Source organism: Thamnophis sirtalis, unplaced genomic scaffold, assembly GCF_051295495.1.
Source record: "Thamnophis sirtalis isolate CommonGarterSnake01/CBP01778 unplaced genomic scaffold, rThaSir2_p1.2 scaffold_3, whole genome shotgun sequence".
NCBI lineage: Eukaryota > Metazoa > Chordata > Lepidosauria > Squamata > Natricidae > Thamnophis > Thamnophis sirtalis.
The window spans coordinates 99301266-99327530 of NW_028261383.1; the positions used below are offsets into that span (position 1 = coordinate 99301266).

At 38.9% G+C, this 26265-nt stretch overlaps 1 protein-coding gene across 5 annotated transcripts in view; it reads left to right on the forward strand.

Moving 5' to 3' along the window:
• The first annotated feature begins 7312 nt into the window (after positions 1-7312).
• Positions 7313-26265, forward strand: part of SH3RF2 (SH3 domain containing ring finger 2) — an 82691-nt gene continuing 63738 nt past the window's right edge. The window contains exons 1-3 of one of the 5 annotated variants that reach the window (XM_087709595.1): positions 7749-7896; positions 8365-8455; positions 8718-9239. In XM_087709595.1, coding sequence (XP_087565721.1) covers positions 8859-9239 — 381 coding nt within the window. In that variant the 5' untranslated portion in view covers positions 7749-7896; positions 8365-8455; positions 8718-8858. Of the gene's footprint in view, positions 7663-7717; positions 8171-8364; positions 9240-26265 lie in introns of those variants that run through there. The other 4 variants (XM_014063860.2, XM_014063866.2, XM_087709594.1 and 1 more) reach the window with 4 other exon arrangements.

Sequence of the window (26265 nt, forward strand, 5' to 3'; positions counted from 1 at the left end):
TTTTGGAAATTGTTCATAAGGATCAGTGTGATTGAATCCTTTTCTTTTTAAAATGAATTGCAAATTTGGAAGATACAAGTAAGTGACGTCCTTTGTTTCCTGCCAACTTTCCATGAGAACAAAAACTGAATACACACATGGAATACTTATTTACTGGTAGGATAATAAGCAATTATTTTTAGATCTGTAATTTGTAATGCATTGTAACTAGCATCCTCCATAAACTGTTATTGGAGATCTGATTAAAAAAAAGATTGATCAGATTTCCTAAAAGAGAAGATTTTGCCAATTTACTATATAACTGTTCTTCCCAGTAGAAATGCTATATATGCTTTCTTCTTTTGGACTCCTATTACATGATAGTCATATTACTTTACACTGAATCCAAATACTTCTTCCCTGTGCCGCATCTAAAGTCATGTGAAAATCTGTATTTCTTTGACCTCCAGGATTTCAGGAACATGTCAATGCTGCCATCTAAATGTATCCACACGATTTATTAGAACACATTTTTTTTTTTTTTACAAATGACATTATAAACCTGGCTGGGAAGGTCACAGATGAAAGTCACAAGGCCTGGGATGCTCTAAATGTCATCAGTACTTGCTGGTTGCCAAGCACCCAAATTTTTATCATATAACCGTGGGGATGCTGTGATGGGTGTAGCAATAGCAAATGCACTTAGACTTATTTACCATTTGATAGTGCTTTACAGCACTCTCTGAATGGTGTACAATGTCAGCATATTTCCCCCAGCAATCTGGTTCTTCATTTTACTGACCTCAAAAGAATGGCGGGCTGAGTCAACCTTGAGCCAGTCAGGATTGAACTCCTGGTGTGTGGGCACAGATATCCTGCACTTTTTCAGAGTTGTTGTAACTTTGAACCGTCACAAATGAATGCTTGTAAATTGAGAGTTACTTGATCTTATGAGCATCTTCCACATTTCTAATCAGCATATTCACAAATTCATCTTTGCACGAACCCAATACTTTCAATTATGTTTTATGTAGATTTTATAGGTGAAGAATCCCTTGCTTCCCAGATTACAGATTAAGTGATATTGGACATATTAACACAAAAAAAGCACAATTTAACACACACAAAAACCAAAATGATTTTCCTTTTAATGGAAGGCATTAAGAATATTTTTTTAAATATATATTTCAACAATTAAGTTGCTGAGTGCATAAAAATGCATGTAGAATATTTTGTGTTTTTCCAGGATTTCCATGAGAAAACTTTATGTACTATAGCTTTTGAGATGTCTCTGGCCATACACATATTAAAATAAATTTCCTACCTTATTCATTTTGTAAGTCAAATCTGTCCACAAATTGTTTGACTTAATGCTATCTGAGCTTAAAGAACTACTATTCCCCCAACCAAAAATAGTGTTTTCTAAAACTCCTGCCCATGAACCCTGAATTTGATTTTGCACAGGAGCAGCGAAGCTTTTCGTAGGTCAGATCTGCACTTTCTCTCTTTCTTAAATGTTCTGATTGTATTATAAGGATGAAACAGTTATTTTATTCTCCTTTTTACGTCAGAAATCACTGTAGTTGTTTTGATGGGAAACCACTCAGTTTCAGTAATGCAACCAAAACTGACAAGCACGTAGCCTTCACTTATCTATGCTACCTTATGGATTAGTGCTTTTAAAAATTCACAAGTGTCTAGTGCCCTAGAAAACCTGGATTACTCAGATCATGGATGTGAAAAACATTCCACAACGGAATTTATTAGCAACCTAAACTATGCATTTAATTTTATAAGTACCTTTCCACCACCTGGTGCTAGTTTTCACATATCCAGTCAATGAAGCATGTTTGTTGGAAGGGCACTCTAGAAAAGAAAGATGGGGAGAGACAGAAATCCGCACATTTTATCTAAAGAGGCACTTTTTGAATGCACAAACTGAGCTATATTTTTATCTGGATGTTGCAATCAGTTGTGTTGTCCTGTGATTCCCAAAGGTCTCTTTAAATGGGAGTGAAATATTCTCTTCCCACAGCACACCAGAATTGCAAGATAATTCAGCACTATAGTGATTTCCAACAGAAGCAAAGTGTTCCTGGCACTGCATCCAGATACATTGGGTTTCCTTGCACGTCTCTCAACATATTCAAACCTTAAGAGTTGTGATTCACTTGAAGAAAACTGGGCTGCTGACTTGCCCACAATTACTGCCTACTGTAGTGTATTTTGAAAATGTCCTCTCTGTACTTTTATCCTTTTTTGATGATTTATCATAGGGACATGTTGTTCAAAGTCTCAGAACACATCTGAAAAGAACAAAATAAGCATTACTGTGACATTGGGAGAACATCCTTTTAACACGTTTAATTAAAAGTTTGTCCTCATATGTTGATAATAAAAACATATTTTTTCCTGGTGCAGGTGTGACAAGTTCATATAAAGTAGGAAGTATTTCTTCTTTTCCACCTTTTTTTAAAAAAAAATCTGAGGTGCCAATTTGGCATTCTAAGAGTTTTGTAACTGCCAATCCTATTTTGCATATTATGCAGAGATAAATATAAGCCTTATGTTGAACAAACACCAAGACAGAAGCACAACCAGTTTTGACATCCTGATAAGTTGCCCTCCATCCTTCCACCCATCACATTGGCATCCTGCTTATCAACAGGAAATACTAATATAATCCAATGCATACTAAGTTGTATAAATTCTAAAATATTTTAATTAGGAGCCACTCCAGTCTATATTTTTCTGAATAACCAGGGGCCATACAACTACACCATAATTCAGACTTGAATGTCTGTTCATGCAGATACAGATTCATCAATATGCAAGCAGTTGTGTAACTGATCAAGCAGTTGCTAAAGTTTGAAGCAAAGCTTTATTCAAGCTTTATTTTTATTTGGCAAATTTAAAGGGACTAACAATAAATAAATAGAGGGCTTTCTTCCATTTGAATTGCATGTGGCTAAACGAATTAGTCTTTCTTGAGGGAAACTTTTTTTTAATGTGCAATTTGATATTGGACTTTTCTTTACAAAGGTTTAAAAAAACAGCCCTTTTCAAAACCACGAATTAAAAAATCCTCAGATTTATAGTTCTTTGATAAAAGACAAAAATTTGCTGATAACTGTGGTGGAAAGCTATGATGTGCCCATTATAGGCCACAATAGAATATTACTACTAAAGACAATACTTCTTAAATACCTGAAATGTGATGATCTGGGCCTCCAAAACATTCAAATGTAATTCTATAAAAGAAAGAAAACAGAAGCCATCCCAGGGCATGAGATGGAATGTAATCTGCGTCGCAGAAGGGAGGGGCTCTTTCCCAGAGAGCAAAGAGACTGCGAAGCATGGAATGTTTGGTATGCAGGAAGAGGGTGAAGGTGGACCCTCCCTAGCAATTCACAGTTATGGTGATAGTTCTTTAGTCTGGCAAGATTTCTGTCTATAGGAAACAACAATAAAGAAACTACTCAAAAGTAAATCCGAGTGTCATTCTGGGTTCTTTGGGCCTGACAGAATACAACGTGATGAATATTTTGACTTTATCGAAGCCAATCATGCTTCTTAAACTATGTATGGACATCAACACTCTTTATCTGCAGTCACTTCAGATCTACACTGCATGTGGTATTCCACCATAAAGGTCCCCAACTCTGGGCCATGGCCCACTACTGGGCCACAACCCATTCAGAACTGGGCTGCACAAGTGACAGACAAGCACACGTGCACAGCTCCATTTGTGCAAACAGCAGGCACTTGCACGTGTGCATGAAACTCCGTTTGAAGCTCCACAGAACCATTTCCTCTCCCACACACACACATACACATGCAGGTACACAAAGCTGGAAAAGTTGGGGACCGCTGTGGGGGAAGGAAGAGACTGAATAATCTTACACATTTAGGATTTTGTTCTGCCCATTAGCAGAATATGCTCTCTAACAGGTTTCTCTTGAAGAAATGCACTCAGAACAAGAAACTCAACATTTTCAAAATGTGAGGTTTTTTTCCAACAATGTCAGGCAATGCTAAAGAGGTTCAAAAGACTCAAATTTAGATATCAGTCTATATGATTTATCAAAAAAAATGTAATTAGTTTTTCCTTGGAATGAAGAAATTAGTCTTATTACATTCAGATTAATGCTTGTGAACAGGCCATTTTTTGCACACAAAAAAAGGGGGGGGAGCATGCAGGGGCTTTGGGAGGCTTGTAGAGTGATCCTAGGGGCTGGGGGGGCAAAAATGAGCAAAAATGGCCCATTTTTTGCTCGTATTTGCCCTCCCCAGCCCTCAGGAGTACTTAGCAAGCCTCCCAAACCCTCTGCACATCCATTTTTGCAAAGGGGGCGGGGTTTCAGCAGGCCAAAAATGGTGCATTCAGTGTATAAGACGCACCCAGATTCTCACCTTCTTTTTTAGGGGAAAAAGATGCATCTTATACTCTGAAAAATATGGTAATTATAGAAAGCTATGGTGATGCAGTGGTTAGACTGCAGTACCGTGGGATACTTCAGCTGACTGCTGTCCGCCTGCAATTTGACAGTTCGATTAATTGTTACACAATTTTTTTAATGGCATGTGTAATTTAAAGAAAACTACTTAAAATCTTGATTAAGAGTTGATTAACCACTATGGATGGACTGTCTTTTGTCACACAGACAAAACAATCAACAAAAAACAAAACATCTGCTAACTTACATTGGTTCTAATTTATCGCATCCATACCCAGATGCCACTGAGTAGATTTAAGGCACTTTCAAAGTATTTTGTTTTGGTTTTTTGTAATCCACATCATTTTTCACTGTTCCATCCATCTAAATAGTTCTTTTCATTTTTTTTCAACATAAGCAAGTATTAAATGAGGCATATTACAGCAAAATCTCAGTTCTCCTGATGCATATGAGCAGGAATTGACCAAACAGGAAAGGAATTTGAGATTGTGATGCTTAAGGAAAATATTGATACCATGTGTATATTTCAATTTCCATCCTTGATATTATAAAGAACAGTAGGCAACAATCATTATTCTAATGCTTTAATACAACTCTGTGCATAGCATCAGAGGTGATATTCAGCTGGTTCAGATCAGTTTGCCCGAACCAGTAGTAGAAACCCCCATCCACCCACCCCAGCTCTATGCTGTCCTATTTAAGCATGTTTTTGAGGCTGGGTGCATGTGCAGAAGGCACACGTGTGAGCAAAGCGCATGCATGGAAGGCCAGGCACATGCGTGAAGCGAGCGAGGGTACATGCGGTGAACTGGTGGTAACAAAATGTGAAACCCACCAGTGTACAACATGAATGCAATATTGGAGTATATGTATATAGAAAGAATATAATAGATTTTTTTATTGGCCAAGTTTTATTGAACACACAAGGAATTTGTCTTTGGTGCATATACGGTCCTTACCCACTCTCATGGCCTTCAGAAAAGCTGTTAAAACCTGGCTATTCCGGCAGGCCTGGGGCTGTTGACCTCATTGTTGAGGTCCAGCCCCGATCATAACGAATTTATGTGTGTTGATTTTAACCTGTTTTTTATTTTTTATTTTCATTTTTTATTATTCCTTCTTCCTTCGTTGTAAGCCGCCCGGAGTCTTCCGGGATTGGGCGGCCTATAAATCGTACCAATAAATAAATAAACAATAAATAAATATACTCTCAGTGTACATAAAGAAAAATAAAATAGAATACATTCATCAAGAATCATAAGATACAGCACATAGTGATAGTCATAGGTTACTAATAAGCAATCAAATTATTCTAGGAAACAAATAAAATAATATAAATTTTAAAGATACAAGCAACATGGTTATAGTCATAAGTGAAAAGAGATAGGTACTAGGAAAGAGATAGGTAATAGGAAGGAAGAGAAGAATAATAGCAATACAATCTTAGTAGATAATTTCATAGTATTGTGGGAATTAGTTGTTTAACAGAGTGGTGGCATTCAGGGGAAAACTGTCTTCTCTAATTGTTCTGGTGTGCAAGACCTGTAGCATTGTTTTGAGGCTAGAAGTTGAAACAATTTACATCCAGGATGTGAGGGGTCTGTAGATATTATCAAAGCCTCTTTTTGACTCGTGCAGTATACAGGTCCTCAGTGGAAGGCGTGTTGGTAGCAATTGTTTTTTTCTGCAGTTCTAATTATCTGTTGAAATCTGTGTCTGTCTTGTTTGTTTGCAGAGCCAAACCAGACGGTTATAGAGGTGCAGATGACAGACTCAATAATTACATATACAGGTAGTCTTTGATTTAAACCATAGTGGAGCCTGTCCATCAAATGTCATGGTGGTTGTAAAACAGGTTGGTCACAGGGCTGACCCAATTTATGATCCTTTTGTGGCATCTGTTAAGTAAATTCCATGGTCAATGAATCTCTAGGGGCCCAGTTTTGCTGAAAAGTATAGAAATGCAGATTTTCAGCAAAACTTTCCTAAAATACAATCACATGACTTCAGGACTCTGCAAATAGCTACAAACGTGGCCATGTTGCTAAGCACCTGAAGAGCAGTCATTTGACTACATGGAGGTGAACCATCAGAACTTCAAATCCAGGTCAATAGTAGCCCCAAGGTGAGTCCCTCATAATTTCAAACAATTGCTAAGCGACCTAGCATAAGTTGAAGACTACAGTACCTATACAGTGCTGGTTACTAAACTTCAACAAGGATACTGTGGAGCTGAAAAGGTGCCAACAGAAGCAATTTTTTTTAAAAAACTGAAGGGGTTTGGAGGATTATTGTTCTCTGGAAAGTGACGGCATTATGAGTTGTCTTGGTCAGGGTCTCACGGGGTAGAGGCTACTTCATTGACTCATTCCAAGGACTTTCTTCCAGCTCCTTTTGATGCAGTTTCTTTTATTTAAGAGGTCACTTCTAAACATAATTCCAGCTCAAGTGAATAGCAGCAGAGGAAATATGGATTTTAATCAAAGTTGCAACCAAGCTGTTTTCTTTCAGCACAGCTAAACTCTGCTCTCAAATGAAGACTTTGCTTTAGATCTTGTCTCTCTCCTTTTGGGCAAAGTCAGTGGCAAAGAAAACTATTTAGAAGAAAGTTGCTGGATCTGAAACAAAAACACTCACTCCCCCAGCAGATGCCTCTTGAGACTGAAGTTTCATTTCTCTAAATATGCAATCCCACGTAGGTCTACTCCATAATAATCTACTTCTAGGTAAGTGGGTGTTTGGGTCTAATTTTTATTGGCATCCCAAAATGCATTCTTCATTCTCTGTGGCACCTCTCTGCTTTTATTGACAGGCTTGTTGTGGAGGTTTTTTTTTTTTAATCCCCATTTTACACTCCCCCTCTGCTTCTAAAACAAGATCAGCTTCTCAAGAAGAAAACAAACAAACTATGCCAGATTATTGATCCAATGTACTGTAATCAAGGCCAAAATAATTCAAATGCGTATTTGTGGTTTCAAGCAAACAGCTCCCTCCTGGTGCCTAATCAGATTGCACGCTTTTCCCTGATCTAAAAATCTGTGTAGGAGTAAGCAGCCCGGCAACATATGAGTTAACAAGGCAGCACGTGTTAACTTTAGCTGAGTAATGCACCTAGTTAAAGTTTTCAATGCAGCTGCAATTCAGAGTGAGAGAAAGAGAAAAAAGCAAGCTCTGGAGCTGGTATTCCTTGAGATGGACTCATTTTAAAGAGGGTCATGAATGCAAGGTCAGTAGCACGCACTAAAATTAGGAGCCTGTTCTAATTTATCTCTTTCTTTTCCCCCCCATAGCTTCTTCCTTCAGCACTCAGCAAGATAGCTCAGCCCCTGAAGCTGATCACTCTTCCTCGGCAGTCTGAGTCACAAAGAGAGCAAGGTTGGATTGTTCAAGTTTAGGAAAGGAAAGGAAGTGTCTCAGGAATTGCGACACTTGAAACATTTGATCGGACTCGATATACGAGGTTCAGTCTTCATTAGCAGGCAGTGTTTTGATGTGGGATGGCATGGGACTCATTTCTGCAGGCCAGGACTTGAAATGAGGATGAAATATCGGCACGGCTTTGGCTTGGTATACTGTTGGGAAAGGTGCTGAACAGGTTGGGTAACTTTTCTGCTGTGGGTGGAATAATATCCCCCCCTTTTTGGGGGGGTTGGTATTAGATTGTCAACTATTAAAGACAAAGCAAACTGCATTGCCAGTCTCTTGAAATCAAGCACAGGTTGCTTTATTTCCAGGTATGCCAAAACAGTCTTTTATTAATGTGATTTTCCTAGGAGAAAATTGGGGAAATGCAGAAACATGATAAAGTGGGTAGTTTCAAAGAAGGGAGAGGAGAATGTGTTCAGCTCTGCCTCAACAGAATCCCTTCTGTTTGTACTGTATGTGGTGTGATTGGTCACATTCACAACATAATTCTTTTTTTATGTAGCATTATTTGAAGATGGATGGATCACCCTGCAATACTTCCAAGAAGCGTATTGTCTTACTGTGATCAACTCAATTGGGATGGAAGGAACAAGGTCTCTCTTACTATTCAATGGTTACCTGCAACAACAAATTGGGTCTTTGGGTCTTTCTTGATGCCAGTTGACCATTGGGTATATTTATGTTTATCTAATACTTATTCAGACATGAATAATGTCACACCTACATGAGAGCAAAGGAGAGAACATACCACGCGCAAACTGCTTAATGAAGGGTTTCTTGAAATGTTGGCATGCATTTTATAATACTGAAATATTTATGCTTTATAATTTCTCTCTTCTGTTATTTTCTTTATAGAATACAGTAACTCTTAGAGTTTACAATTACCAGTATGCTGCATGGGACATTCCTGAACAAACCAACTCTTTCCAACCATGTGGACTTTTCTAGATCATCCTGAGGCTGGAGCTTTTCACTGAGTAGAACATCAATATCATCATGGACAATTTATCTTTATCCGACATGCTAGAGTGTCCAGTGTGCCTGGAAAAGCTGGATGCCTCCGCTAAGGTGCTTCCGTGCCAGCACACCTTCTGTAAGCCTTGTCTCCAGAGAATTTTGAAATCACACAAGGAGCTGAGATGCCCTGAATGTCGAACCCTTGTACTCAGCAATATTGAAGAACTGCCTTCCAACCTATTTTTGATACGTTTATTGGATGGAATCCGGTTTGGAACAAGCATGATGAAGTATGGCTCACTCCAACGATCCTCAGCCTTCTCCTCTCCTGCCTCTATCAGGAAAATGGGGGGAGGGCCAAAAAACCTAGAGCTCGATCAATATCGGATGACTTCCAGTCCCAGGATTCCTTTGGAAGAGGTAAGGAAGGTTATTTCTTTCATCGCTACCTGTATTAGGAAGATTTATTTTGCCACTTTTCATTTTTAAGGAGTTAGATGAATTCAGCTAATTATAAAGCAGTCTGACTTCTCTCTGAGGTCCCTACCAGTCTTAACTGGATTTGTACAACAACTCTTACTTTCATTTTGAATGTATTCCGTCTGGAACTATTTCTAGCCAAGAGTTTGAGTCTTGAATTCTCAGAGGTTTTCCATCTCCAGCTGAGCCCGAAATTGAGCTGAGACTTTTCAGGGTAATGTTATAGTATGGCTCTTTCCAGCTTTAGATTCAATCAGGAAATGGAGAATTTATATATATATGAAAAAGCAGAATTATTTTCACACCTGTCAAGGACTGAGAAGGTTAAAAGTCTAACAGAACCTTTTTAAAAAAAAATATTTTGTCTTCTGCTGTTACAAAAGTAGCTTTAAAAAAAATACAAAACAGTGTTTTTTGATCTTTTGAAAGTGTGACAGGACCAGAATATAGTTTAAAAAATGGGTCAGTTGTGTCCTAGATTCATTACTTTTCTGGTTATTCCAGTCTTCCTTAAATTGAAGGGTATGTATATGTGAACACATGCGCAGAGAACCCACTGAAAAGTTCATAACACAGACTCACGCAAAATGATTGACACACACACTTGTGAGGGTACCAATTGTATGGATCTGGGTGGCAGGCAGAGGCAGCTTTCGGATCATGTAATTAAGAGTTTTTTTCTTAATTATAACTGTGTATGCTTTTAGAACAATTTTTCAAGAGTATGAATTTGCAGGCAGGCCCCTGTAATTCAGTCTTTGTTAGGTGAGTGATTATCTATTTAGTATTGAAACCTGAAAGATGTTGATCACCCTCTGACAATGGCCATTTAAAACTACACAAATGTATTTAAAAGAACCACATTTTAAGGAATTCTCAAAACAAATGTCTTAAAGAAAGAAGGCAGGCTACGCCACTTGTATTTATTCATCCTCTGTCTGGATTGCCTGGGATTCCCATAACATGTGGAGGTTGGTATGTAGGAGAAGGCAAGATTAGGAGGTAAATAACAAGAGCGAATGATAATGGGTGAAGTCAACAGGATGCCTTCACCCAGACTTGCCCAGCTTGAAGTTATCTGTAACCTAGATACTTTCCTAATTATACATCAGTGCAGCTTCATTCTCCTTATCTCATTCACATTGCAAATAAATCTGCATAATCTGTTGTGTAATTCTTGTTCCCAAGAAATAGCTTTGATAACCTGATACTCCCATACAACTGTGCTTGAATAAACACAAATGATTTAAGTGACTTTTTAATGCAAATCAACAAAGCTAATTTACATTAAACTAAGGTATAGGATCTGGCTTAAAGACCAGATCCCTCTAGAAGCCCTGAAGTTGGTCAGATGATGTAACAGTTCTATGAAAGCTTTGCCTCCTCTAAAACCATATCCACCTCCAGTGTCACATAGTTTTTAGAGTAGCAGGTTGAAGAACATAGGAATGCTTTGAAATGATCCCTCCCTGATGCATGTACTTAAAAATGTACCCAGCTTGAGATGCCTTCAGAGGCCAATTGCTGAAAGCTGGCTTTTCCTGCCTATCGCTACAGCTAAGTAACAGGCAAAATCCAGGGGAAGCGCTATTTCAAGGCGTCACCTTGAAGGAAACTGCTACTCCCCAGTGAAAAGATGGGCGGTAGAGTTTCACTGGAGTGACAAATGCTTCCCACAGCCCAGATGGATTGAATGCCAGAGATTCCACAGTTCTGTAGTCCATCCTGCTTTTCTTTTATATTGTCAGTAGCCTAATAATGACAGTATCTTGCAGACAGAAAATATAGTTTTCTTCCTCAACTCAGTTTTGAGGTTAATCCTTTTTTTCAATTTGAGAGGACTTGGGATTTCTAAGATTATATTATCCTGGCAGTAGCATCTAGCCTAGAAAGAAAAAGAATATATCAGCTTAAAACAGAGGTGGACAACCTTTTGTAGCCACAACAACAATACATTTCCACGGACTAGAGGGATGATAGCATCATGACCAGAGGTGGTATTCAGCAGGTTCTGACCACTTCTGGAGAACTGGTAGCAGAAATTTTGAATAGTTTGGAAAACTGGTAAATACCACCCATCCCCTTGGGGATTTTGCAGTATCCTTCCCCTGTCATGCCCACCAAGCCACAACCATCAAGCCACACCATGCCTACCAAGCCACGCCCACAGAACTGGTAGTAAAAAAAAATTGAATCCAACCATTGATCATGGCATCACTGGATTGAATGGAGTCAGTGTTTGGGGAAGATCCTGCCCATCTAACAGTCGGGAAGCATGCAAATGCTAGTAGGTAAATAGGGACCACTTCATTGGGAAGGTAACAGTGTTCTGTGCACCTCAACGTAGAGTCAGGCCAGTTACATAACCAGAGAAGCATCTTCTTATACTTTGGCTCCCACAGCTAGGAAATGGAGATGAACACTGACCTCTAGAGTCAGATACAACTGGACAGGGAAAACCTTTACCTTTTTTATGCAAATGAAGTAGATATCTTAAAGCTTTGCATACTTTTGCCTTCTCCTCTGGGAGAGAAAAAATAGAGATTGAAGGATAGAGGTAGCACCTTAAATGTCTGCAAGGCTTAACAGATCACCTCACCCTTAAATTAAGAAAATCCACTCACCCTATTCTCCCATTGACTGAAAATATCAATCTTGCCCACGAGGCCTGCTCTTGGTTTTGTGTTCAGACTGAAGGTGGCTCCCCCTAACTAAAATTAGTGATCATGGATTAATTTTGAATCCCCAAAGAGCAAAGTAGACTCAATGATCTAAATGGGAAAGATTTATCTCATAAGACTGCTCATTTGAAATTCTATCTTCTTACTCTATAGTGTTAAGACAGAAATTTTATGCATGCTTACTCAGCAGTAAATCCCACTGTGTTCAGTGGCAAATACTCCTGGGGGGAAGAGATTGCACTGAAGCCCTATTATATGATTTTGTTTGTTTAGTCTATTTTTAATATCTGTACAGAATTTATTAATAGTGTGCAATTATAACTACATAAAATAATGCATTGTCAGCAACCAAAACTAATGACTTTTTAAATTGAAAGAGAAAACTAGGAAGCAGGATTATAAAGTCCAATGTCTGTTTCTTCCCTAGTGAGCATGACTACTATTTTTGAGGGGAAAGGCAGGGGTAAGAACTAAGTTGAGTTTCTCCAGAAGAAATAAAAATAAAATGCAGATGGTATCTTCCAAAGGATTTTTAAAATATTGTTTTGAGGTACAGAAGAATGGTGAATGAACTCTTTAATTTAATGCAAGACAGCAGTGAGGTATACAAATTGAAACAGATTATGAATTTGAGCCATGAACTGCTAGTAATAATGTAATGCATTATTGATTGGTCTCCATTACTCATCTTGCTGTAGTTGGAATGCTGAGCCAGTTGAAACCTGGATATAGGTCCAAAGAATGCTTGGTTATTTCAATTATTTAATTTGCTCTACTTATATACGTATGTATTTTGTGAAATGGAGAGAATGCCCCCTCTTCCACTGGTGTCAATGTACCTTACTTAGTTTTGTTAGGTAAAGGTAAACCATTTGCTGTTCTGCGTTAAGTAGTCATGTGTCCTAAATTGAATTTAATCTATTAAAATGGTCACATTACAGCAGGATCTAAACAGTGTGCTACTTGCCTCCAACGGTAGCTCACCTATGGAAAAACACATGTCAATATAGCCTACAGTAGAGAAACAGCCTTTCACTAGAGCCAGCCAATCAAGGACAAAGTAAATGCTAGAAATTATATAGATGGTCATCCAACACATCAAAGACCACCCAGTTGAAGAATACAGTATATACTGCCTATTTCAGTGGTAGTCTGTTTTTGTAGCCAAGATGGTTATGCAAAGCTTTGGAGGGATGAGTTAAAACAAAAGTAGCCTCATTGATTCATGGTTCCCAAGGCCTTGATTAGTAATTCTAGAAGCCAGAAGGTAACTAGGAGTCAATGAAGACATCTGAGAACTTCTTCTAGCTACTGGAACAGCTAGAAGAGTCATCAAACAATGCAATCTACTCACTGTAGCAAATTGCATCATCTAAGTGACATGAAATGCCTCACTGAGGCAGAGCATGGCTGCCTGTGCAACCTAGTTACTAAGATGCTCATTACTATATGCTTTTTTATTATTGTTGTTGATATCCGACATTCTAGCAATCTAGTCAACTGTCATATGAATGCCATGCTTATCCAGCTGCTTTAATTCAAGTATATTTTTGCACTCAAAGTGACCAAACTCAGATTAGGAAAAGAAAAAATAATATCCTGAGCATAAAATCTGCCCACCAGACCACTTCATCTGAAGGGTAAAATCTCACATGAGACATCACTTCTTTCCCACAGGTTCAACCCTTTCATCTCTAAAGATAACTTTAACTGTTCTCTATCCATGAGTTTGCATTGCAAGCAGATGTGTTTGTAAAAATTTACAGCTAGCCACTTCCCAATATGTTTATCTTGCCACTAGTGTATTGCCATCTTGCTATGAGACCAAGGAACTATAGAACAATTAGTACATTAGTTCACCATCACAGGCCTAGACTCATGTTGGCTTATGAATCTTCAGAAATCAGTAGAAGGGTCACACCTATATGATCCTGTTCTAAAAACCACTTCATGCAGTGATATCCACATTTTATCTGAACAGGGTTATAACAAGGATAGATGAAGACCCACATCAAGAAAAGAAGCCATTAGATGATATAGGTGGAAGGAGAACTAGCATCAGAAAAATGAGGGGGAAAACTTGGTTTCATTGCCTGGAAATCAACTGTGCTCAGATGCAGCCTCACCCTATGATCTCAGGATCAAGACCTACCAGGAACATTGTCATAGGGCTGCGCTAATGCAAAAATGTTCGTTACTAATCCACAACTGTCCTCCTCTGCGATGACTCTGGGTGACTTCAAAGTGTTTGGATTATCTCATAATAACTATGCATCATAATAACAGCGTCTCAAACACGAGAGATTTCAAAATCCCATTCAAAGCTTTTGGGCTTCTTCATTTGGCGATTTTAAACCACATCAAACATCATTTGAGCCATAAGCATTCCTACCTGGGCCAGGGTAAAATACTGTTGCAAAACTGAATGATTTACAATTGGCACTCATCGGGACTTTTGCAGAAATTCCCCTGCTGTGTATTCTCTTATTGTTCTGGCAAGGCCTTTGCCTTGAAGTGATACGATTACAAAATAAGGATTAATATTTAAAGATTGCAAAAGCTTAAAAACAAACCACATAAAAATACCCTACGCAAGTGAGAAAGGCAATGATTTAAAACATTGACTTTTGTAGTGTCAACATTCTGTCTGCTTCAATGAACTAATCCACCACCCGCTCCCCCAAAAAAATTACCATACAAAAAATTGCTATTCTATGGCAGCCTGTTGCTTTTCCTGTATTCACTAAAAAAATAATAATCCCGGCTTGTGCAAATGTACGTAGATGGCTTCTCTTGCTATTTACTAAACATGTATTTAAGAGCTCTTAAAAATGTCTTTGCTCAGCTCTGCCCTCTTATTTTCTTGCCTTGCCAGCCTTCAAACCTGCAAAGTAACAACTCCACCCCATCTAACTCAGCTTCCCTCCTGCCAATTCCAAGTTACATTTTATATAGCAGTCTTTTGGCCTCATGGACACAGTATGGTTTTTCCCTGTTTGCATCCAATAGTTCTTTCCCAGAACTCAGGAGACCACTTGCTTGCAAGCTAGATCTACAAGAACAGTTTTGCTTAAAGAGACATCAAGGAATTTGACCTCTTTCCAAGTATGGCAATAGGGTGAACATGAGCACCACATGATTGCTATCGAATTCAGTCCAAACATTCATGTTACATCAAGAAGCAGCGATCTGGAAAGAGCAAAGCTCACTCTTGCTTGAATGAATCTCTCAGGACAAATGCAAAGTCTGGAGAAATCACAGACACTGTAAACAGGTCAGATTCTTAGGTGTAGATATTCTTGTTCCTACAGCCCACTGCCCTGTAAGGCCAGCCAAAGTTACTGGAATGAATTCATCAGAGTCAATGCAGGATAACAGATAGTAGAAAATCAAGAACTGTTGTCTTCTACTCCTGGGTACAGGTACAGGATACAGGGCTTAAATAACAGGGCTCATACTAACAGTGCAAGCAATTCAGCAGAGCAATTCAGAGAGATGGTAGGTGAGCCTCCCCTTCAAGAGATTAGTCAAACAGAGGCTGGACAGTGACCTGTTGGGAGGTGCCTTCATCTGCATTCCTGTCCTGAGCAGAAGTTGACATTCATGACAGAGGACACATTCTAGATCTATGTAGTCATTCATTAACATTCTTTAATGATCTTCCCATTCCTCTTATTGCAATTGGAGGCATCATAATTTTGGAAATATTTAGAATCAAAATGTTTGAACTTTGACAACATATTCTGGACCTTTCTCAGTGCTCTTCTCAGACACTGTCTGAAATCAAATTTCCCCACCCTTCAAGTTTTCTCTGGGTTATGTTGTGCTGTCTTCCTGCATTGGAACATTGATCCTTCTGACTTTTGTCTTCTCGACTTTCATTCTTTCATCAGGAAAGAAAAAATAATGTTAGATACAGATATGATGAATATACTGATTTCAATCCAGTAGTAGCTAGTACTGTTCAGAGAGGGTATTAATCCAAAGAAAATGGTTGCAGGTCTGCATCAGCAATGAAGCCTGATCAATAATTGATTCTCTGGACTTCCGGGGGGCGTGGCCTGTTGCCGAGGAGGGCTCCACCGAGCTCCTCAGAGATCTGGTCTGTATATCTAAATAAGATCATAGATAGCACCCCTTTTTGGCTAAGAAAGGGGCAGGGAGGATAGCCCCGTAGGTTAGGATCTAATCGTAAACCACAGCCTTTTTTTTTTTTTTGGCTGTGGAAAGAGATTAGTTCCGGCCGAAGCGGAGCTCTTATCTCCAGCCATTTCTTCTCAGCTGCCTTTTTTTTTTTGGCAGCCCCAGACAGGCTAGCCCCCCCCAGGACAAGATAAAGTTTTTTCAAGCTAGAATTGATACGGGCGGGTCCCACCCCTGTGAGATTTATGTTTTCAGTACTATCGTAAATACCAGCACCATTCGTCTTAGAGACTTCTTTGTCTAATTAGACCTCAAAATGGCGATTTCTCTCCGTGGATGATTGATATACTTAGCCGGTGTTATCTTCCTGCAGACTACTCCTTAAGAAAATAAATTTTTCTTCTCTGGAAATAGAGGGGAGCGAAGCTCTGCTTACTTGCTTATTTATTATGCCACCCAAATCAAAGAAGCGTCTTGCTACAAAAGAATTTAAAGAATTTTCATTGGAAACACAGCCTTTGTCTCCTATGTCTTCTGCTGGGGAACTTTTAACACAGGAATATCTCCTTAAAATGCTTAACGCTTTTAAGAAAGAAATCAGGGAATTTGTATTGGAATTATTTGATGATTTACAATCTAAAGTTAATCAAATGAAGGCGAATACTTTTGCAGCTGTGTCTGCCCTGTCAGATTACTCTGCTGAAATAGAAAACAAATTGGAAAGTCTGGAGAAGGCTAATTTTAATTTGACTACCAATATTCAAATTTTACAAGAAAAAATTAGAAATAACGAAGAACAGCTTATGATACTAAATTTTAATAGGAAGGCATTTGCAATTAGAGTCAGAGGATTCCGTGAAAAGAAGCAAGAGAATTTAAAACAGACCTTTGCTGAAGCCTTCAGCCATGCGCTGGGAAGCCCGGGACTTAACTTTGATTGGCAGATTCGGAAAATCTATCGCCAGAACTCATTGATAGCGGAACAGCGACAGCTCCCGAGGGACATAATTATACATTTCTCTACAAAAGAATCTAGAAACGCGATTGTGCAAAATTTTCATAATAACAGGCTCCGAATTGATGACCAGGACCTGATTGTCTTCAAAGATATTCCTTTCCAGATGTTGAGAGCAAGAAGGGACTACGCCTTTTTAACTAAAGAGCTTAGGAGTCAACAGATTCGATACAGATGGGAGGCCCCTGCCGGCATCACGGTTACATTTGAGAATCAAAGATTTCGTCTTAACTCTGTTTCGGAGGCTCAAGATTTCTATTGTAGGATTCTGAAGGCGGGACTTCCTGACGCGCTTGGAGGAGAGGAGAGACAAGCGGAAGGAGAAAGCAAACGGCTGGCCATGCGGCTGCAAGATGGAGGGGGCAGCCCCTCCTCCCTCGGAGAAACAGAAGAACGCAGATCGAGAATTTAGACACTTCAAAAGACTTCCTAAAGTTGAGGACTGAATGGGGGTTTGAGACCTCTCTCCGGTAGAAAAAGTGGACTAATTCTTATCAGAAGGGAAAGCTGGACGAAACTACTTTGAGCTAGACTCTAAAGTAACGTTAGCATAAATTTGATAGTGGTTAAAAGAATGCGGAATGATTTATGTTGTTTAAACTTTGTTAGATGGGACTATTTTAAAATAGAAGGTTAACTGACTCTTGCTGAAAGTATTATTTGAAAATGATCCATGCTATTTAACTTTTATTTGAAGGGAAAGTTGGTTGTTATAGTTCTGAGTTACTTTTTAAATAAACGCTAGTATAAATTTGATAGTGGTAAATATTAGACAAGCAAGAGATGAGGGTAAAATGCATGTGGAATGAATTACGTTATTTGTGGTAAATACCAGACAAGCAAGGGAAGAGGGCAAAATTTACGTTGTTTAAAGCTTATTAGAACAGGAAGCTGCTTGGGATTATCTTAAGATAACTGTAAAAAGAATGCGGAATGATTTATGTTGTTTAAACTTTGTTAGAAGGGACTACCTTAAAATAGAAGGTTAACTGACTCTTGTTGAAAGTATTACTGGAATATGTGGAATGATTCATGCTACAAATCGCTCTGAGCTATATTTTAAACAAATGTTAGTATAAATTTGATAGTGGTAAATATCAGACAAGTGGGGGATGAGGGTAAAATGCATGTGGAATGAACTAAGTTATTTAAATTCTACTAGAAGGGGAAGTCGGTTGGAATTATCTTAAGATAGAAATTGATTCCTGTGTAAAGTAATATCTGATCTATGCTGCTTAACTTTACTAAGAAGGGGAAATCTGGTTAGATTATTTTGAATTACGGTTTGAAAAAGGGGTAAAGAAAGATCATTTACGTTGTTTAAATTTTACTAGAAGGGAAAGTTTGATTACTTGTCTGTAAAGTTATATTTGAATATATGGCAGGAACTATGCTGCTTAAATCCTATTGGAAGGGATCATGAGGTTTAGGAAGGGAACGGGAGAGTCTACAGAAGATCGGGGTAAATAGCAAAGAAGTAAGAGACGAGAATAAAATATAGATAGAATGATTTATACTATTTAAGCATAGATAAAGATGGGGGGCTGAGATCAACACAAAGAGTGGTTTCTTTTTTTTTTTTTTTTCTTTTTTATATATTACTTTTATTTTTTAATCCATATGTATACAAGATATTTTAGATAGAAGGTAGTGCCAGGTGTGGGCCCTGGGAAGCCGGGAAGATTAGGGATGGGGATTGTGGGGGGTGGGGTGGGGGGGGGCTTAACATAATCTTAATAAGAACTAGAATGTATTTATATACGGTGGTTCCTTTTTTTATTATTATTATTATTATCTTTTTTTTTTCCTTGGTTCATTTTACATTTATTAGATCAAACAACACTCGAATAAAGGCATACACCAAGGAGGGAGGTAGAGGGAAGGAAGAGGGAGGAGTAAGGAAGGAGTAAGGGGAATGTAAGGAGTAAGGGGAATGTAAGGAGGGTGTCTGGGGAGTAAGGGGAGAAGGAAGGTTTGAGGGGAAAGGGAAGTAGGAGGGGAGTGTTAGAGGGAGAAAGGAAAGTTGGAGGGGGTAGATGGGGTGTATGGAGGATGCAAGGGTTAGGTGGGGTTGTGAATGATGAGTTGTGTTTCCTTTTTATCTGATTGTTTTATTCCTTTTTTCTTTTTTTTTCTTCTTTTCTTATAGTAAATACCCTGTGTATAAATGATTGCAAATGGAATGTGAAAATTGAAAATTGAATAAAAAGATAATGCTAAAAAAAAAAAAAAAAAAAAAATAATAATTGATTCTCTGATAAACCATCTGTTATCCACAGACTAGGTACGATAACACAAACCTGTCTACAAAAATCTCACCACCATCAACTTTGCTTTTCATGTCGCTTCATGCATAGATGATTTACTGTGTTATTAATCATACGCTTGAAGCGACTTGAAGCGACAGAACAAGCAAAGTTGATGGTGATGAGACATGAGAGAGAAAAAGTGATGGGATTCTCCTCCCGTAGATCTTGCAATCCCGTTCAAATGTTTTCAGAAAGGTTCAGGGGTGAGCTGCTACAGGTTCAGGACAACCCCTAGCTAACGTTATAGCCAGTTCGGAGAACCTCCAAATCCCACCCTGTCTGCCCCACCCTGCCCTTCCCAGTAGTCTCCACGCAACCCATTTTGGATGCAAGATAAATGAAGGGCCCACACGGAAACTTGATGGGGGGGAAACGGGCCTCCCGGAAGTTCCAGAGGTCAGAAACTGACCCATTTCCAGCCTCCGGAGGGCCTCCAGAGCCCAGGGGAGGCCATTTTCACCCTCCCAGAGGCTCGAGGAAAGCCTCTGGAGCCTGGGGAAGGCAAAGCACTCCCCCTTGCCATGGTACATGAGGCTGACTAGGCCGTGCCCACCATGGCCACGCTCACCCAACAACCAGGCAGAGAACCCATTGCTGAAACTTTGGAAGCCCACCTCTGGAAAGGTTCCAGGGATATTTAATGCTCTGATCATTATCCCACATCATTATCCCACATCATAGGTCTGCAACCACCTCTAAATAGTGATTCTTTAATAAATGGGCAGTGTTGTGCCCATTTGTAAGACCAAGAAGTATTTAGGCACCTACAAAAACCCGGGCCATCATCAGTCCACCCCCATGTAGAAAGATAAGCTTCCTAAAAATTTCCTTACCATTCAAGTAACTCATAGACAACACCATTTACCTAGCCAAAATGAATAAAGGGCTTAGAAAGAACAAAACAGTTCATAATTTTAAAAATTATGCTTTCAATCACCCACATGATGTCACAGATGGAGAAACATCTCTTCCCAACCATGATTGGGTAATTATTTTTAAATTTTCTTCTGTATACGGAAATTAGCGTTTCTTTTTTGCAAACCTACATTCTTTTATAAGTGTCAAAGATTGTTAATTCTGCGGTGGAAACTTTAAGGGGGAAGCTAAACCCTGAAAAATTACAACAGTAGAAAATCTGGACTTAGATTAGTTTAATAATGATGCTGTAAAAGTTGGGACATGTTGGCATATGAATAAGTATCACCATCCTGAACACTGACTAGTTTTTCTCGTAATGCTGGAGACTTTCAATTCTGCTTGGAACCAAGCTAAGGTTAGCAGTACAGTGCAGGTGGCCCTCGACTTACAACAGTTCATTTAGTGACCATTCAAAGTTACAATGGGGCTGAAAAAAGTGATTTAGCACCATTTTCACACTACGACCATTGCAGCATCCCCATGATCAGCTGGTCAAAATTCAGACACTTTGCAACTGACTCATATTTCTGACAGTTGCAGTGTCCTGGCCTCATATGATCATCTCTTATGACCTTCTGACAAAGTCAATGGGGAAGCCAGATTGGCTTAAAAACCATATTACTAATTTAACAACTAAAGTGATTCACTTAACAACTATGGCAAGAAAGGTCATAACATGGGACAAAATTCACTTAACAATAATCTTGCTTAACTATAGAAATTTGGGGCTCAATTGTGGTCATATGTCAAGGACCATCCGTATTAATTTGTCCTAGTTCCGCAGTCAGAATAAAAGGTGACTTCTGCAGAGTTTTGTGGGAAGCCCAGACATGCCTGAGCACAGAATTACAAAATACAATTTGGGCATCAGAGTGTATTCCATCAGTAGAAAAAATACACATGAAGGTGCTTTTCCAGGAAGTTTCAGAGATCTACCCCATCTCTCATCAAGGTAATATTCCATAAATCCTAACTTCCTCCTAAGCAATATTGCATAGGCATGAGTCATCTAAGAATCCAGCTATGCTACTCCTGTAAGCAGGCTAGCTGTCATTGAAGTAAGGACCTATAGACAACCACTCGTATCCTAATTCTGCTTTTGTGAAACCTCTGCCAGTTTTTTTCCAGAGAATATCACTGCTTATATGTTCTCATCCTTCACTGTAATCACTTGAAAGCTGCCATCAGTTGGACATTTTTGTACCAAAATCTTTTAGTATTCTCAGTAAGCCAAGGATAACATGGAATTGCCTGAGAGGAACTACTAGCGTGATTATCTATTGCTTTCGTCGTGTCATAAGAAGGGGCAAGAAAGCAGCTGGAAAAAGAGTAAAAGAAATATATTCTCTCTAGTATAAGCATTCCGCTGAATAATGTTTCCTTCTAAATTATTCTCTTTTGCTCTTTCTGGTTTGATTATAGGACCCAGTAATTGTTTTCTGCAATCAGTCTGACGTAATAGATGCATAAGAATAGGCTATGAAGCAATATTATACCTGTTCTCCTTCCCTCCCTCCTTTTCATGTTAAGCACAATATCTGATAAAACCTTCCAAGGAAAATTGGGAGTTGCTTTGTGCCAAGTCTACAATTGGATTATGTAGCGTCCGTCTCCTGGCAGAAATTCACTAGGATTTCGTATGGGACAAGGTCATCTTAAGAGACATGGGATTCTGTTTATGTAAATAAATGTATTTTCATTGAGTGACAGATACTCCATAGGATTATTTTTTGAAAGTCGTTTTTTTATCATAACAAAAAAATGCTACTCAAATACAGCCTAGACCAGTGATGGCAAACCTTTTTGGCGCACAGTTCCAAAACTGGAAAGTGCATGTGTGTGTATGCACACCAATGCACCAGAACACCGGAAACCGGACAACTCGATGGCCACGCACATGCACGTGTCAGAATCCTGATGACCAACTTGTCAGCACGCATGGGCATGTCAGACAACCAATGATCAGCTGGCAGAGCTAGAGCGATGGCGCATGAGCCCACAGAGAGGGCTCTGTATGCCACCTGTGGCACATGTGCCAAAGGTTCACCATCATGGACCTAGACTCATGTTGGCTTATGAATCTTAGAAATCAGTAGAAGGGACAAACCTATATGATCCTGTTCTAAAAACCACTTCATTCAGTGATATCTACATTTTATCTGAACAGGATTATAACAAGGAATCCAGGGTTATCTTTGGCTTAATTTTGATTTTATTAAGCAGAACCTCTGGACAAAACTATTTTCACCCTTATTAACTTCTTTGTTTTCATTCTTCTGGGCTGCAGAAGAATGAAAGGACATACCAAATGACCATTTCTACTATTGCAGAATGTATGTGCATGACAAGATAGGCCCATTTAATTCAACAAATATTTGCCTTGGGTTTGGTATTAGCTTGACTGATTTGCACAGAGTTGCTATGCAAGTTATTCTCGCTGCTATCTGCTTAGTGGGTTATAACTGCTCACTGTGATTAGGAAGGAATTTAGTGCAGTGGGGAAGTTTGGCAAATGTGAAAACACTTGACTAAGATAACATAGCAAACTGCACTATATATCATTTAGCTATCATATTTATTGTACAGCCAAAGGCAGAAGCTGGAGTGGTGTTGGGTGATTCCAAGATGATGTAGAAACCATAATTCAACTCTAAATAACACAAGCACAAGCGCCAGCCTTATTCTAAATTGGCAAGCGCCTGAATTCTCAGATTCGTGTTGTTATACAAGAAATATCCCCTGCTTTGAAATTCCTATTTTTAAAAAAAGAGTCACCTGATTTAAATTTAATTGCTATACGCTCATATTGTTCAAAAGGCAAACTCTTAAGAGTCTGCTGGTTGCTATGGAACCAAATATGGTGCTTTTCTGGGAGGAAATCCTACATATGCACCATATTCTTAACCAACCAGCACATGTACTCCAATCATGCTATCAATGAAGATAAAGCTGGGTTATTTCCAAGTCCCCTCATGCTTCCTGGCTCATTCTACCCTTGCTGCTTGGGACCACCATTATACCCCCCCTTTTTTTGGTACATGGACTCTTTCCCAAAGTGGCAAATTCTTCACATGTGTAGAATTCTCCAAGCACCATGACCATTCCTGAGAATTGTGTGTGTTCCTCCAGTCAACTGCAGAACAAAATTCTCTCAGAAGCAGTTTTTCCTAATGGGCAAAATGAAGTGTTGACTTGAAAAGCATAAAAATGCTTCATTGGTTACCAAGGTAATGAGTCAGGCAAAATAATAATCATAAATGGAAGAGGAGTAGCATATGAATTTATTGAGTTAATCACACCGCTTAGTAATGACTGTCAAGAAAGTAATCATCTTCTACCAAATACTTGAATTTGTTTTTTGGGAGATTTTAAATAGAACAAAATAGAATTCTTTATTGGCCAAGTGTGATTGGTGTATAAGCTGTCACTTTACATACAAGCAACAAGTGATAAATCATTATCATAATCATAAAATACATTCATCATAAATCATAAGACACAACACTCAGTGATAGTCATAGGATACTAAATAAGCAATCAACATAAATCATACAAGGATACTAAATAAAACAATATAAATCATAAGATAGCAATAGCACTTTGACATATACTGCTTCATAGTGATTTACAGCCCTTTCTAGCTGTTTGCAGAGTCAGCCTATTGCCCTCAACAATCCGGGTCTTCATTTTATCTACTTTGGAAAGATGGAAGGCTGAGTCAATCTCGAGCCTAGCGAAATTCAAACTGCCAAATTTCAGGCAGCTGGCATTCAGCAGAAGTAGCCTGCAGTACTGCATTCTAACCACTGTGCCACCAGCTCATACCAGATACAAGCAACAAAGTTATAGTCAAAAGTGGATAAGGAAATAGGTAAAAGAAAAGATGAGACGGATAATAGTAATACAGCCTACTAGGTAGTTTGACAGGGTTGTGGGAATTAGTTGTTTAATAGAGTGATAGCAGGGGGGACGACTGTCCTTGTGTCTACTTTTGGTGTGTAATGTCCTATAGCACCGTCTTGAGGGTAGGGGTTGAAACAGTTTATGTCCACGATGTGAGGGATATTTCCACAGCCCTCTTTCTGACTTACGCAATATACAGGTCCTCAATGGAAGGCAGGCTGGTAGCAAAAAAAATTTTTTCCCTGCAGTTCCAACTATTCGTTGAAGCCTGTGACTTTCTTGTTTGATTGTAGTGCCAAACCAGACAGTTTATAGAGGTGCAAATGACAGATTCAATAATTGGCATCCAAGAAGTTAAGAAAGTAGGGAGGGCTAAGTAGGATCAAGAAGGGGGTGGGAACAGTAAATATGTGTTTTTCATTTCCATTGGTAGTTAATTTGATTCCTCCCTTATGTAGTTGACACTTATCTGCCTTCTAGCGCATCGTGATACTTCTTTGTTTGCAAATTGATATTCTGTCTTAACGACACTCATGCTATATAGATACAGCAGGCCTCCAATGTTAAAGTATGTTACAATTTAGTAAGAGCCTCCAAAGGGGCTTTAGAGAGCATTGAATAGCTCTGAGGCTACAGGCTACACACGTTTGTCCAATACTGAACCTCTTCCATTTGATGTAGTAGCTAAATCATAGAAGCATTAAGCTGAAGGTTGCCTCGGAAATCATCTAGTTTTCTCACTACTTAGGGCAGAAACTGCTAAAGCAGGCCTGGGCATTTTACAGCCCCTACGTCATATCCAATCATTTGATTGTCCCTGTCTAACCCACATGAGGTCAATCAGAAATTAGAAATCAAATGTAATTAAGTGTGTGCCTTTCACTCAATACAATGCTTTTATTTTGAAGGTGACAGCTATTTTTTTTTCAATGTATATATCTCCATGCATGCATGCCTATGCCTTAATGTTCTTTTGCCCCCCCCCCCCCAATAGTCTCAGTTTCTCGTGTGGCTCCTTGGGGAAATTAATAGCTCACCCCTGCACTAAAGCATTTCAGGTAAAAGATTTCCAGTTTTTAAGATATCCAGTGAAGGGGAACTTAACTTTTCTTGAGGTGGCCACCTAAAGTTACTTCAGCAATGACAGTGGCATAGCATGTGATTCATTTTGGTTAAATGCAGCAGTCAAACATTTATATTCACCAGATCTGATAACTACATTGACATACTGTTTTTCTGTACTTTTAAAGCAATTGTTTTACTGTTGGTGGCTATTGCCCAAGGACGGTATGTGGTTAGTGATGTTAATTTTAAAATCTGCCATCCCTTTCTCCAGCAATAGCTTTCCCCCATTGTTAGCACCAAGGCAGCAGAATCATGTAGCTATGTGAATGCAATCATGCAACTTCATTACAAATGGGAAACGTTACACATTGTGTTCCTGTACCTCGTCTTTATAACTTTTTTCGATTTGTCTGGTTTTTCGATTGAATACATGTAGAAAGGAAAAGCATTTGTAAGGACACAGTGACAATGAGATTTAAGACAAGATCAATGTTAGCCGATGTGGCACTGATAATGGGAGTGGGATTAAGCATAAACCTTTAATTAAGTGAACCTTCTACAATTAACTACCTGACCCACTGACACAGTTTTGTGTGGCTACTCTGGCAGAGGCAATTGTGTGCAAATAATCAGCACAGACTTTTAGAGAATAACAAGGAAAAGTGAGCTTCTACCAGAAAGACCTCAGTTCAATGCTTCCATGTTTAACTCCCCAGGAATGTACCAAATTGAGGAGAGGGTAATGATGTCACACCTGGCCTACCATGACACAACTGATAAAACTACATTTGTATCGTTAGTGTGATGTCATACCATGTGTGATCTCATTGTGGTTTTTACAACTTACCTATGTTCAGCCTCTTTGCTTTACATTTACTTTCCCAAACGTCTCTTTCCAGCAAGGGGCCATCATTAACTTTGTTTTGGTTTTA